Raw genomic sequence first — 12,532 nt, 5'->3', positions numbered from 1 at the left:
TACTATACTCACTGTGTACAGCCTGGCACTCTATGTACTCCTCATTTCATTGGCGTTAATCATCTGCTGCTTCCTGGTCAGTGTCTTATCAGTTTTGTCTCTGTTTTCTTCCATTTTATAATAGATGTGGAGCTTTTGAACAACCTGGTGGTTTCCAACCTGTCACGCAGACACCGTGTGCATGGCGTGTTTGGCATGTAAGGGTCAACCACTCAACAGTTGATGATCCTGGTGTTGGCAACTATGTGGATTTGTGTGACATGTTTGTGGCGGATATGGTGAGTTGCGTGTCGAGTGCTGCATGCCCCTCTAAACGCCTTCTGTGTGACAGGGCTATAGAAACCAAGCAGATCACAAGAACATACGTTTCTGGTGGTGCTGCTAATAAAGTTACATCGATATGATTTGGACATACAGTACCCTCATAAACACAAATTTTTAAAAACATCACCATCTGCTTGTTCCTGGTGTTTTTTCAAGTGATTGTTTGTTGGTTTTGGTGAAACAACCATGTCACAACTCTGTGCCTATTTGCACAAAAATAAAAGTCAGTTCTGTTAACACAGTTCTTGTGCACATGACCAAATAGTTTTTGTCAAGCCCTGTGCTTTGATTTTGACATAAAGCCCATAATGTCATCATAAACTCTTATCTGATCTTAAGAAATGCGAATAAATTCAATAAAGGTGCTTCAGTCTTAGAAAACTCTTATTTATTCCCAGAAATGAAATGATGTGTTTGGGAGGTGAATGAGCAAGGACGTGTGGATGTTTTTCTGTGTTCTCACCAATTGTTGTCCTTGAACACCCCAGGCAGCGTACTGCAGGACAGAATTCACCACCTCAGGAGGGTCCAACTCCCAGACCTCCCTGAGTCAGAAAATAAAGGGAACACAGAATGTCACCACCGGCTTCTGCAGCAAGGACAGAACAGCAACGCAACTGCGCTTTATATCAAAAGCCTGTTCAAGGGGAAATTCAATATTTTTCAACCTAGGCTCAATTTTTAGATGTGTCGGGGTTAACCTTTTCAATCACAGAAACAAATAGACTTAGAACACAAACATGGTCACGGGCTAACCGGCTAATTAATGTTATTAGATGGGACAAACTGAAAACAATCACAGTAAACTGCTTTTAGTCCCCAATGAAGAGGCAAAAATCTCATTAGAAGTTACTGGTAGCAAGGAGAGGGTCTATACCTCACTAAATGTAAACAAACGTTTCAAAAACACCAATGGATTATGGAGTTAGCTGCTTAATTTAGCATCATAGCTGTCCAGCGGGGCTACAGTCCATTAAGGCATTATAAGTCGATTGTCAATGAGGCTGTATTTTACATAATGAGTCCCTCATTGGCAATCAGCTGCTGATGAGTGGTGAGGTGAACTGTGGGATGATGGATATGCTAAGGTAAGCAGGTCACTGTACAATCTGTCAAATTTAAAATTTTATTTATATTTAGTGGGGGCAGAATGGTGAACACTGTTGCCTCACAGCAAGAGGTTTGTTGGTTTGCTTTCCACCTGGACATTTCTGTGTTTAGGTTGCATGTTCTCCTTGTATTCTCATGGATTCCCTGTGGCTGCCTCCCCCTTCCAAAGACATGCAGCTTAGGTCAGTTGTTGTTAGGTGTGAGTGAGATTGTGGATGTTTGTCTGTCTATATGTGGCCCTTTGGTAGACTGGTGTCCTGTCCAGAGGGTAGACCACCTCTCACCCAATGTGTACTGGGATAGGCTCCAACCCCCGCAGTGCAAGTTCATGTACATCCCCATACAGTGAAGTAAACAAGGCAGATTATAGCCATCAGCTAATTTCCATCTCTTCTCCCTGGTAGATGTTCCACAGCATGTCTTTGATTGTGGAAGGAAACCAGAGTGCCCAGAGGAAAGACATGGGGAGAAAATACAAACACTACACAGAAAGGATGGGAAGAGATCCCACAACCCTCTTGTTGAGTAAAATTTCCATGTTTTTTAACTTGAAATGTTAGCGCCAATAGACACTTTTAACTTGATGATGTTAGGTCCAGTTAATCCATGATTACTGAGGAAATAAGTGGGTCATAATTTTTAATGCCCACATCTTTTCAGGAAACCTATGTGTATATATATATATATATATATATATATATATATATATATATATATATATATATATATATATATATACACATATATACACACACACACACACACACACAGAGCAGGTAAAATATGTATTGCGCGTCACCATTTTCTCAGTGAATATATTTCTAAAGGTCCTACCGACATGACATTTTCACCAGATATTGGTAAAGTAATCCACACATAAAAACAAATACGTACAGAAATAAAGTTATGTGCAATAAAATGGAATGAAACAGGAAAAAAAAATATTGAACACACTTACTGAAATTTATTTAATGCTTTGAACAAAAGCCTTTGTTGGTAATGAAGCTTCAAGATGCCTCCTGTATGGATAAACAAGTGGCATGCACTGCTCAAGTGTGATTTTGGTCCATTCTTCCACACAAACGATCTTCAAATCTCGAAGATTCTGTGGACCTCTTCTATGAACTCTGATGTTTAGTTCTTTTCAGAGATTTTCTCTTGGATTCAAGTCAGGTGATTCGCTGGGCCATTCTAACAGCTTTATTTTCATTCTCTGGAACCATTTGAGAGTTTCCTTGGATGTGTGTTTTGGATCATTGTCTTGTTGAAATGTCCACCCTCGTTTCATTTTCATCATCCTGGTAGATGGCATTAGATTTTTATCAAGAATGCCTCGATATATTTTTCCAGGCATCCTTCCGTCAGTCATATAAAGTTTGCCTGTGTCATATGATGATAAACAGCCCCACACAATGATATTCCCACCTCCAATCTTCACTGTTGGTTTGGTGTTTTTGGGGTGATGTGCTGTGACATTTGACCTCCAAGCATGGTGTGTATTAAAGCATCCAAAGAGTTCAATATTGATCTTCCCAGTATTTCACAGGCTTGTCTAAATGTTGTACAGCTAACTTTAAACATGTCTCAACATGCTTTTTCTTCAGCAATGGAGTCTTGTGTGGTGAGTGTGCATACAGGTCATGGCGGTTGAGTGCATTGCGTATTGTTTTCTTTGAAACAATTGTTCACTTGCTCTCCATGAGTGGTCCTTGGCTGTTGGGTAGCTCTTCTGATAATTCTTTTCAGCCCTCTGCCAGTAATCTTGCAAACAGCACCTGGCCCCACAGTGCTCACTGGAACATTCAGAAGTTTAGAAATCCTTCTGCAACCAATGTCAGCAGTATACTTTGCAACAATGAGGTTGCAAAGATCTTGAATGAGCTCTTTGTTTTTACCCATCTTGAGATATTTCTTGTTTAATTTGCACTGACAAGGGGCCGGATTGCTTTGTAATTAGTGATAGATTTCAACTGGTGTGTTTTCCATGGCTTTTTGCACCTCCCTTTCTTCATGTGTTCAATACTTATTTCCTGTGTCATGTCACATTATTACACATAATGTAATTTCTGTACTTATTTGTTTCTGTTTCATTGGATGTGTATCTGGATTACTTGTGTTGTTACCAACATCTGGTGAAAATGTCAGTAGCACCTTTACAAATATATTTACTGAGAAAAGTGGTGACACAATTAATAATTATTTTACCCTCTGTATGTATGTACACACACACATACACACACATGCACACACATACATAGTCTATACATGCTAATAACAATATTTCCACCTGTTAAATGGTGACAAGAAGCAGTTTACTGTGTTTTTAGTTTGCCCCACTCAGAAACATGATGCAGCAGGTTAAGATGTAATGGATTTTGTGTTCTAAATCAATACTGCACTGTTTAATTTAATTTAACCTTTATTTAACCAGGTTAGTCCCACTGAGATCAAGATCTCTTTTGTATGGGAGACGTGGACAATTATAACGTTTCCAATTCACCTAACCGGCATGTCTTTAAATGTTGGAGGAAACTCGAGCACCCCGAGGAAACCCCTGGGAATTAATTCATAGAAATATTGTTTGTAAACCTGCATCTGTTTTTTTTTTCTGGAATAACTTATATTATAATGTTGACTGTGAAAAAACATGGTCTTTGCATGGAAAATTTTTCATTTCAAATAAGGTGCGAGAAGTGTCTGAAAATTTTACACAGATGTTATCCTGTTAATTGTTGGGAAATACAGACTCAATGTGGACCCCTTTTGTACATTTTGTCAGCTTTCTGAGGAATTCATTGTTCATCTTTTCTTTGATTGTACTCTTTGTTATACCTTTTCGAACGATATTTCTCTTTTTTCAATTTAAAGTGGAATTTGTGTTATCTGGATACTTTAATGATGAAACCCGTGCTAAAAAACATATCTGATCAACCTTGTTATTATTTTAGCCAAATTCCATATACACACCAGCAAATTTTTTAATCAAAAACCCAATTTTGTTGTTTTCTTGGCTTATTTGAAATCATATATGGAGACCTTGAAACATTGCACTAACAAAAAAGCTGTAAAAACCAAAACGTTATTAAGAAAATTTAACTTTTAATCCGTTTTCTGTACCCCGTTATGAAGCTCTTTATTTTAATGCCTTTCTTTGTTTGCACACCTCAAGCCATTGTTCTGTGTTTTATGTTCTGTTTGTTTTATTAGCCTGTATTGTTTATATTTGTGTAAATAAATGATTATTAAAAAAAACCCTGAGGAAACACATGCAAACACGGGGAGAACATGAAAACTCCACACAGAAAGGGAATCAACCCCATGACCTTCTTGCTGTGAGGCAATAGTGCTAACTGCTAATCCATTGTACTGCCCACTTCCCCAAATTCCTTTTTGTCACAAGTGAAAAGCTCAACCACAAAACACCTAAAAATGGAGCTGATGAGTAAATTGTTGAGCTTCGTCGTTAACTGGCAATTCCATAAAGTTATCTGAGTTCCTGTTCCTGCACACTGCACTTTTTTGAAAAGGGGGATTTACATGAGCATGTTTCTGATTCATGCAACAGCACGACCTGTGTCACGATGTGTCGTGCTGGAGATTAAACTCATTTTTAACTGGTGCAGACAGGAAGCCAGAGGGGTGCCGGTGCGTGCTATTGCACACAGAGAATTATTTAAATGTTCAAAAAATCTTTCATCCACAAATGCTGTGCTTTGTGGCGTGATCTAATCTCCAACACAATGTGCAGCTCATCAAGTGGAGTAAACAAGAAATGAACAGAGCAAGTGGTGACGTCAGCGGATCGCATCAGAGCGCAGCTCATCTGAATGATTATAACGAGAAGTTAAATCTGTTATAAACATACTTTAATAGCTGCAGACAAGAAGGAAAAACACGCAACTGTTTTATCAAGCCATGACGATGTAAACAAGACAAATAATACCTTTTTAGACGGCTCAAAATGCTTCCTGCAGCTTGTTAGGCGCACACACGCGAACGGCGCCGGCTGCAGCTTTCTCTGTGATTCAGGAAGTGATTGGAGCCTTTTTCAATGGCTAATTTGCAGAAAAAAAAGATTAATCCACCACAAAATAATTATTTTATATACGCAGCGTCCAGTTCAGAGCGCGTGGCAGGCGGTAGAACAAAGAACGGCGTCCAGCTGTGAACACAGCGGGTGGGATCGTCACGACACACGTCATGCTGTTGCGTGAAGCAAAGGCATGCTCGTGTAAGTGCACCTAAACACAGAACCTGCCATGCAGCAAGTGCAGCAGAGGACGAAAACACACCTGGTGTGTATATTGTAGATGCTGTATGAGGCCATGTAGGAGTGACGGTAAACCTGGAAAACACACACAGGCAGATAAAACATTAAGGAGAAAAGCAGCTCTGCCGCACAAAATGACACTATGAATAAAAAGCAAAAGATAAAAGGCATCAAAGAAAAGAGGCTGCTGGAAGTTTCACTGATAGAATCTGGAGACAATACAATTTGCATAGATGACAGCAGTGGGATGAGACATTTTAACTCCCACTGAGAAACCCATCATCGCCCAGTGTGTCTGCCCAGAGAGTCCAGGGAGCAAGGAGAAAGTGAGGGCCATTCAGCGACAGAGGGGTGCACATGAAGCTGTTTGAAAGTCTCTGGGGAATCTTTTCATGACTTGATAATAGAGACCTGAGAAACAGGTTGTATTATTCACATTTCATAACACAGAATCAAATTCATGGACAAAGAAAGTGTGCAAAATCTGGGGCCATGCTATCAGAAAGCAGATAATGACAAGTTGTTCATGTTAAAATACAGCCAGGTCCATAAGTATTTGGACAGTGACATCATTTTAGTCATTTTACCACTGTACACCACGACAATGGAGATGAAATGAACCATTCATGTTCTCAAAGTGTAGACCTTCAGCTTTAATTCAAGGGATTGACAAAAATATTGCATCTATAAATTAAAACCCTTTTAATGCAGAGCTCTTCCATTTTCAGAAGCCATAAGTAATTGGACAAACTAAAAAAGATAAATATCATGATTAAATCATGATTTCCACAGTGGTTGGTCTTTAGTCTTTAGTGGATTGATATATTAACATATCCAACTCACTGAATATGCCTTTTACTTCATTTACATCAGTCAATAATAAATGCAAAGAGTATAGTACTATGTGATAAATCTGCATGGAGAAGGCAGTTCTCAGCAACTGAGTGACTTTGAAAAAAGGTGATAAGTGAGGGAAGCCACCAAGAAACTCATGACAATTCTGAAGGCACTCTAAGTTTCTATCGCTGTGACTGTAAAGTAGAAACTGTACATCAGCAGGCACAGTGATATAAGCTTACAACTCCTTTAGAGAACAAATCTAGGCTCCAGTCTCCCATGTGTCTTCTGACAAACTGTAGTTGACCTTAAGCAGGTGTGTAACAATGACGTCCACACTTCAAAGCCACCCACAGACATTTTATATTTCATGCTTTCTGAAACTGGAATCCTGTGGATTGTATAAGAGAGTATTAACAAATCGCATATATATATATATTCATAAGGATCAGAGGATTTGTTGTATAAATGACATGTACACATGTTTCTTACAGGTCAAGATATTTATTTACAGTTCAGTAGCAGGTTAGATAACACACCAACAGACCAAACTGTCATTACCTGCAGACATCACTGAAGAAACCAGTCTGTATTACACAAGTAAACTCAAAGAAGGGTTTAAATCAAGGCTTCATATAGTTTTTCTGGAACATTTTATAGAACAACTGGGCTCAAGTTTAATTTAATTTTGATAGATTTCTTCTGACTTATGGTGTGCTTAGTTTGAAGTCATCGATTTATGTTCCTGTTGACTGTGCGTTAATTTTGTTGTAATTGCATTTACAAGAATACAAGTTTAAAAGAATATACAAACCATTTTCAAGTTTAAACCTGATATAGAACCATTTTCCATCACACATAACTGGAGCAAATAAGTAAAGGAAGGGGAAAAAAGAAGGAAAAAGAAAAATAATGTACCTGAAATGTATTCATTTAGCTGCAACAAACAAGGGTGGGTGTGTGTGTATATATATATATATATAGTTGTCAGTTCAGTTGCTTCCATCATTGTTTGGGGTCGCCACAGTGGATAAAGTCAGATACGTATTTGGCACACTGGATGTCCTTCCTGATGCAAGTCCAGTTTTACCTGGAGAAACACACACAGCCGCTGGTGTTTCAAAGAGGTCTCCCATCCAAGTACTAATCAGACGCTGCACTGTTTAGCTTCTGAGATCTGACGGGATCAGGCTGACACAGAGCAGACCGGCTGCATATATATATATATATATATATATATATATACATATATATATATATATACGAGGTCTGTCAATAAAGTAACGTTCCTTTTTATTTTTTTCAAAAACTATATGGATTTCATTCATATGTTTTAACGTCAGACATGCTTGAACCCTCGTGCGCATGCGTGAGTTTTTCCACGCCTGTCGGTGACGTCATTCGCCTGTGAGCACTCCTTGTGGGAGGAGTCGTCCAGCCCCTCGTCGGAATTCCTTTGTCTGAGAAGTTGCTGAGAGACTGGCGCTTTGTTTGATCAAAATTTTTTCTAAACCTGTGAGACACATCGAAGTGGACACGGTTCGAAAAATTAAGCTGGTTTTCAGTGAAAATTTTAACAGCTGATGAGAGATTTTGAGGTGATTCTGTCGCTTTAAGGACTTTTCACGGTGCGAGACGTCGCTCAGCGCTCTCAGGCGGCGTCATCAGCCTGTTCAAGCTGAAAACCTCCACATTTCAGGCTCTATTGATCCAGGACGTCGTGAGAGAACAGAGAAGTTTCAGAAGAAGTCGGTTTCAGCATTTTATCCGGATATTCCACTGTTAAAGGAGATTTTTTTAATGAAAGATGTGCGGACGGGTCTGCGCGTCGGGATGCAGCCACCGCGACGCTCCGCCACAGGAAAAACACCTCTTTTGAAAGCCTTAAGGACAAGTTGGAACATGTCCTGCCTGTTAAACAATTTCTCATATACTCACTCCACTGAAAGCCATCAAAAGCCGCCTGGATTTTACAAATGGTTATCAACACGGAGGTGTTTTTCCTGTGCCGCCGCACCGCGTCGGCTGCGTCCCGACGCGCGGACCCGTCCGCACGTCTTTCATTAAAAAAATCTCCTTTAACAGTGGAATATCCGGATAAAATGCTGAAACCGACTTCTTCTGAAACTTCTCTGTTCTCTCACGACGTCCTGGATCAATAGAGCCTGAAATGTGGAGGTTTTCAGCTTGAAACAGGCTGATGACGCTGCCTGAGAGCGCTGCGCGACGTCTCGCACCGTGAAAAGTCCTTAAAGCGACAGAATCACCTCAAAATCTCTCATCAGCCGTTAAAATTTTCACTGAAAACCAGCTTAATTTTTCGAACCGTGTCCACTTCGATGTGTCTCACAGGTTTAGAAAAAATTTTGATCAAACAAAGCGCCAGTCTCTCAGCAACTTCTCAGACAAAGGAATTCCGACAAGGGGCTGGACGACTCCTCCCACAAGGAGTGCTCACAGGCGAATGACGTCACCGACAGGCGTGGAAAAACTCACGCATGCGCACGAGGGTTCAAGCATGTCTGACGTAAAAACATATGAATGAAATCCATATAGTTTTTGAAAAAAATAAAAAGGACCGTTACTTTATTGACAGCCCTCGTATGTATATATATACGAGGTCTGTTAGAAAAGTAACGGACCTTTTTATTTTATGCAAAAAATATATGGATTTTATTCATATGTTTTTACGTCAGCCAAGCTTGAACCTTCGTGCGCATGCGTGAGTTTTTTCACACCTGTCGGTTGCGTCATTTGCCTGTGGGCAGGCTTTGAGTGAGCACTGGTCCACCCCCCTCGTCGGATTTTTATTGTCAGGGAAATGGCGGAGTGATTTGGGCTTTGCTCCATCAGAATTTTTTCAGAAACTGTTACAGACAGGCAGCTGGAAACCATTCGGAAAATTCATTTGGCTTTCAGTGAAAATTTTTTGGGCTTCACAGAGATTAAGGAGTGTTACTACCGCTTTAAGGACGATCCACAATGGCGCATGGCGCGCCGCGCTCCGAGCCGCAATCGACAGGCAGAAACGACCATTTCATTTCTAAATGGATGGCTGTATGGCTTCGGGACCATCGTGTGCAATTTCTCTGGTTATCACAAGAGCTGGACATCAGCCATTTTCCCGCAGATTTCACTTTTAACAAGAGATTTTGTCATGGAAAGCCGCTCAGAGGCTTCGCGCATCATGACAGAGCCGTTGATGGAGCGAGACAAAGAACACCTCTGTTTTGGAGTGTCAGAGGACAAGTTGGGACATGCCCAGCTCTCCACAATTTCTCTTATACTCACTCGACTGGTAAGCCACTCAAAGTCAAGATAGGCATGTCCCAACTTGTCCTCTGACACTCCAAAACGGAGGTGTTCTTTGTCTCGCTCCATCAGCGAATCCGTCGTGACGTGCAAAGTCTCCGCGCGGCTTTCCATGACAAAATCTCTTGTTAAAAGTGAAATCTGCCAGAAAATGGCTGATGTCCAGCTCTTGTGATAACCAGAGAAATTGCACACGATGGTCCCAGAGCCATACAGCCATCCATTTAGAAATGAAATGGTCGTTTCTGCCTGTCGATCACGGCTCGGGGGGCATGGCGCACCGTGCACCATTGTGGGCCGTCCTTAAAGCGGTAGTAACACTCCTTAATCTCTGTGAAGCCCAAAAGATTTTCACTGAAAGCCAAATGAATTTTCCGAATGGTTTCCAGCTGCCTGTCTCTAACAGTTTCTGAAAAAATTCTGATGGAGCAAAGCCCAAATCATTCCGCCATTTCCCTGACCATAAAAATCCGACGAGGGGGGTGGACCAGTGCTCACTCAAAGCCTGCCCACAGGCGAATGACGCAACTGACAGGCGTGAAAAAACTCACGCATACGCATGAAGGTTCAAGCTTGGCTGATGTAAAAACATATGAATCAAATCCATATATTTTTTGCATAAAATAAAAAGGTCTGTTACTTTTCTAACAGACCTCATATATATATATAACTTCTGGATGTCTCTGTCCAGAAGAGTGCAGTCCTAGGAACACACATACTGTTGGGATTTTCCCCTGTTAGTGCACTTTTGAGTTTTATTTGCAATGGTTTTGTGTGCTGTTCTCATGTCCTGTCTTAGTTTTCTGTTACACTCCCTCACTGGTTTGAGTTCCTCTCTAGTTTTGGTTATGTAATTCATTCTGGTTATTGCTCAGTTTTCACTGTGATTTTGTTAAATTGCTTGTTTTCTTATTTTCTCTGTTTTCTGTAGTTACTTTATGTGCACCTTTGCTCCTGGTTTAGCTTTTCTGTATATTTTATGTTCAACTCACCTGCAGATTCTATTTAATTCTGATCACTTTTTATGAGTTTTCACATGACCTTTGACCCATCCTCCATTTTGTTCAGTCAACTACTCCTGTGCACTTGCTCCTCCTCCTTCCCCTGATTCAACACACCTGTTCCTTAATCAGTTTGGTTATTTAGGCACTTCCTCAGTTGTCAGTTATTGCTGGGTCATTGTATGTCTCCTGTCACCCAGGTTCCTGTATGTCCTTATGTGTAAGTATTGTTTCTGGTGTTTTCTCCAGTTTTAGACTTTTTGCATTTCTGGCTCTGGTTTTTGATTTTTCACTTTGCAGCCTTTGTTGTATTTTTGCTGTACTGTATGTATGGAATATTTTGGGACTGTTAAAGATTTGCACCTTTTTGGAACTATGTCACAATAAATCAACTTGGTTGATATAATCCTTTGTGTCCACGCTGCCTGCATGCTTTGGTTACAATTGAACTCTGCAAACAAACCTTAACACATACCACCTTCACAGGGGGTGAGAGGGATGTGTGTGTGTATGTATGTATGTATGTATGTATACACACACACACACACAATCATTTCACAAATACCAGTTTCACATTGTACCAAAAAAGCAACAGATAATTTAGAGATTCATAGAAATTAATGGAGACTCAATAACAGCTAAAAAAGTTCATGTACCTGTGAGAACAGTGTCGAGAAGCAGCTTCAGATTATTATTGCTCAGGCGACAATCTAAAGGGCATCCAACAGTAAATACTCTGCAGCATGTATCATACATCATGAGAAAGAACCTAAATCCTCAGTGTCAGCTCAGCTTTCCAGGAGTTACACAACAGATTTAATTTCAAAGTAATTTCCACAGGCTTTTCAGACTAGCGGAGGCTGACCTTTTTTCTTTTGCTGCCGTCACCTCACAGCTTGGTGCGGCCTCTGTAGCAAAGCACCAAGGGTTTGACTTTGTCCTTCTGAAAAATCTCTGACCTTTTGTTCGCTCCATCTTATGAAACCAATCTAACAGCCTCAATAACATACTCATGAATTCCCAACAGGACGTTGACAAGAAAACATTGATTTCATATTGTGTAATAAAATCTTCAGCTCCGACAGTGAAATGCAGACGTATATCTCATGACGAAGCGTTCTGCCAGACTCCTTAAAATGTCTCCCCTCCCTGATGTACGACTGATCACAGAGCATTAAAGCTCCAAATGTAATAAGAGGGTGGCTTGTCTGAATTTCACTCTTTCATAACCCTAATGCCAGGCTGCACAGTAACAAAGATACAAGAAAACTGATTAAATTCCAGATGAGCCCTTCACTGACATTGGGCAACATTTGTCAGCCTTATTTTTAAAGATACACATTGAAATAACCTTTACCAAAAAAGTTACTACAGTGTGCTTTATTTCACTGAAATGTAATTTTACACATGCGGTGCACTTTGCCACCACTATCTGCTCAAAGGGAGGCAGCCACATGTGTTATCATCTCTGAGATGGGTGACAAGCAGCTGCCTCACCTACTCCTGCATTTGTGGCCCCTGACCAGAAGTGGCCTTTCCTCTTCTGCTGCTGACACAGTGCACCTCACTGGTCCCGGCTGTCCAGTGCTCCTGGGATGGAAGAAGAGCAGCACGTCTTCTCCACCCCAGCTGTCAGTAGGTCATCTCTGTCACAGAAACTGCATTTTTCAGTTCATCA

The 12,532-nt window shown here is 40.6% G+C and overlaps 1 protein-coding gene across 2 annotated transcripts in view; it reads right to left on the bottom strand.

Moving 5' to 3' along the window:
- LOC117524075 (inactive dipeptidyl peptidase 10-like) overlaps window positions 1-12,532 on the bottom strand; it is a 643,233-nt gene that overhangs the window by 95,440 nt on the left and 535,261 nt on the right. For both annotated transcript variants that reach the window (XM_034185800.1, XM_034185801.1), the window contains exons 6-7: window positions 5,727-5,779; window positions 788-869 (exon numbers count right to left, since the gene is read on the bottom strand). In XM_034185800.1, coding sequence (XP_034041691.1) covers window positions 788-869; window positions 5,727-5,779 — 135 coding nt within the window. The remainder of the gene's footprint in view (window positions 1-787; window positions 870-5,726; window positions 5,780-12,532) is intronic.

Source organism: Thalassophryne amazonica, chromosome 14, assembly GCF_902500255.1.
Source record: "Thalassophryne amazonica chromosome 14, fThaAma1.1, whole genome shotgun sequence".
In the NCBI taxonomy this organism is placed as follows: Eukaryota; Metazoa; Chordata; class Actinopteri; order Batrachoidiformes; family Batrachoididae; genus Thalassophryne; species Thalassophryne amazonica.
This window is presented reverse-complemented; position numbering and strand designations above follow the sequence as displayed.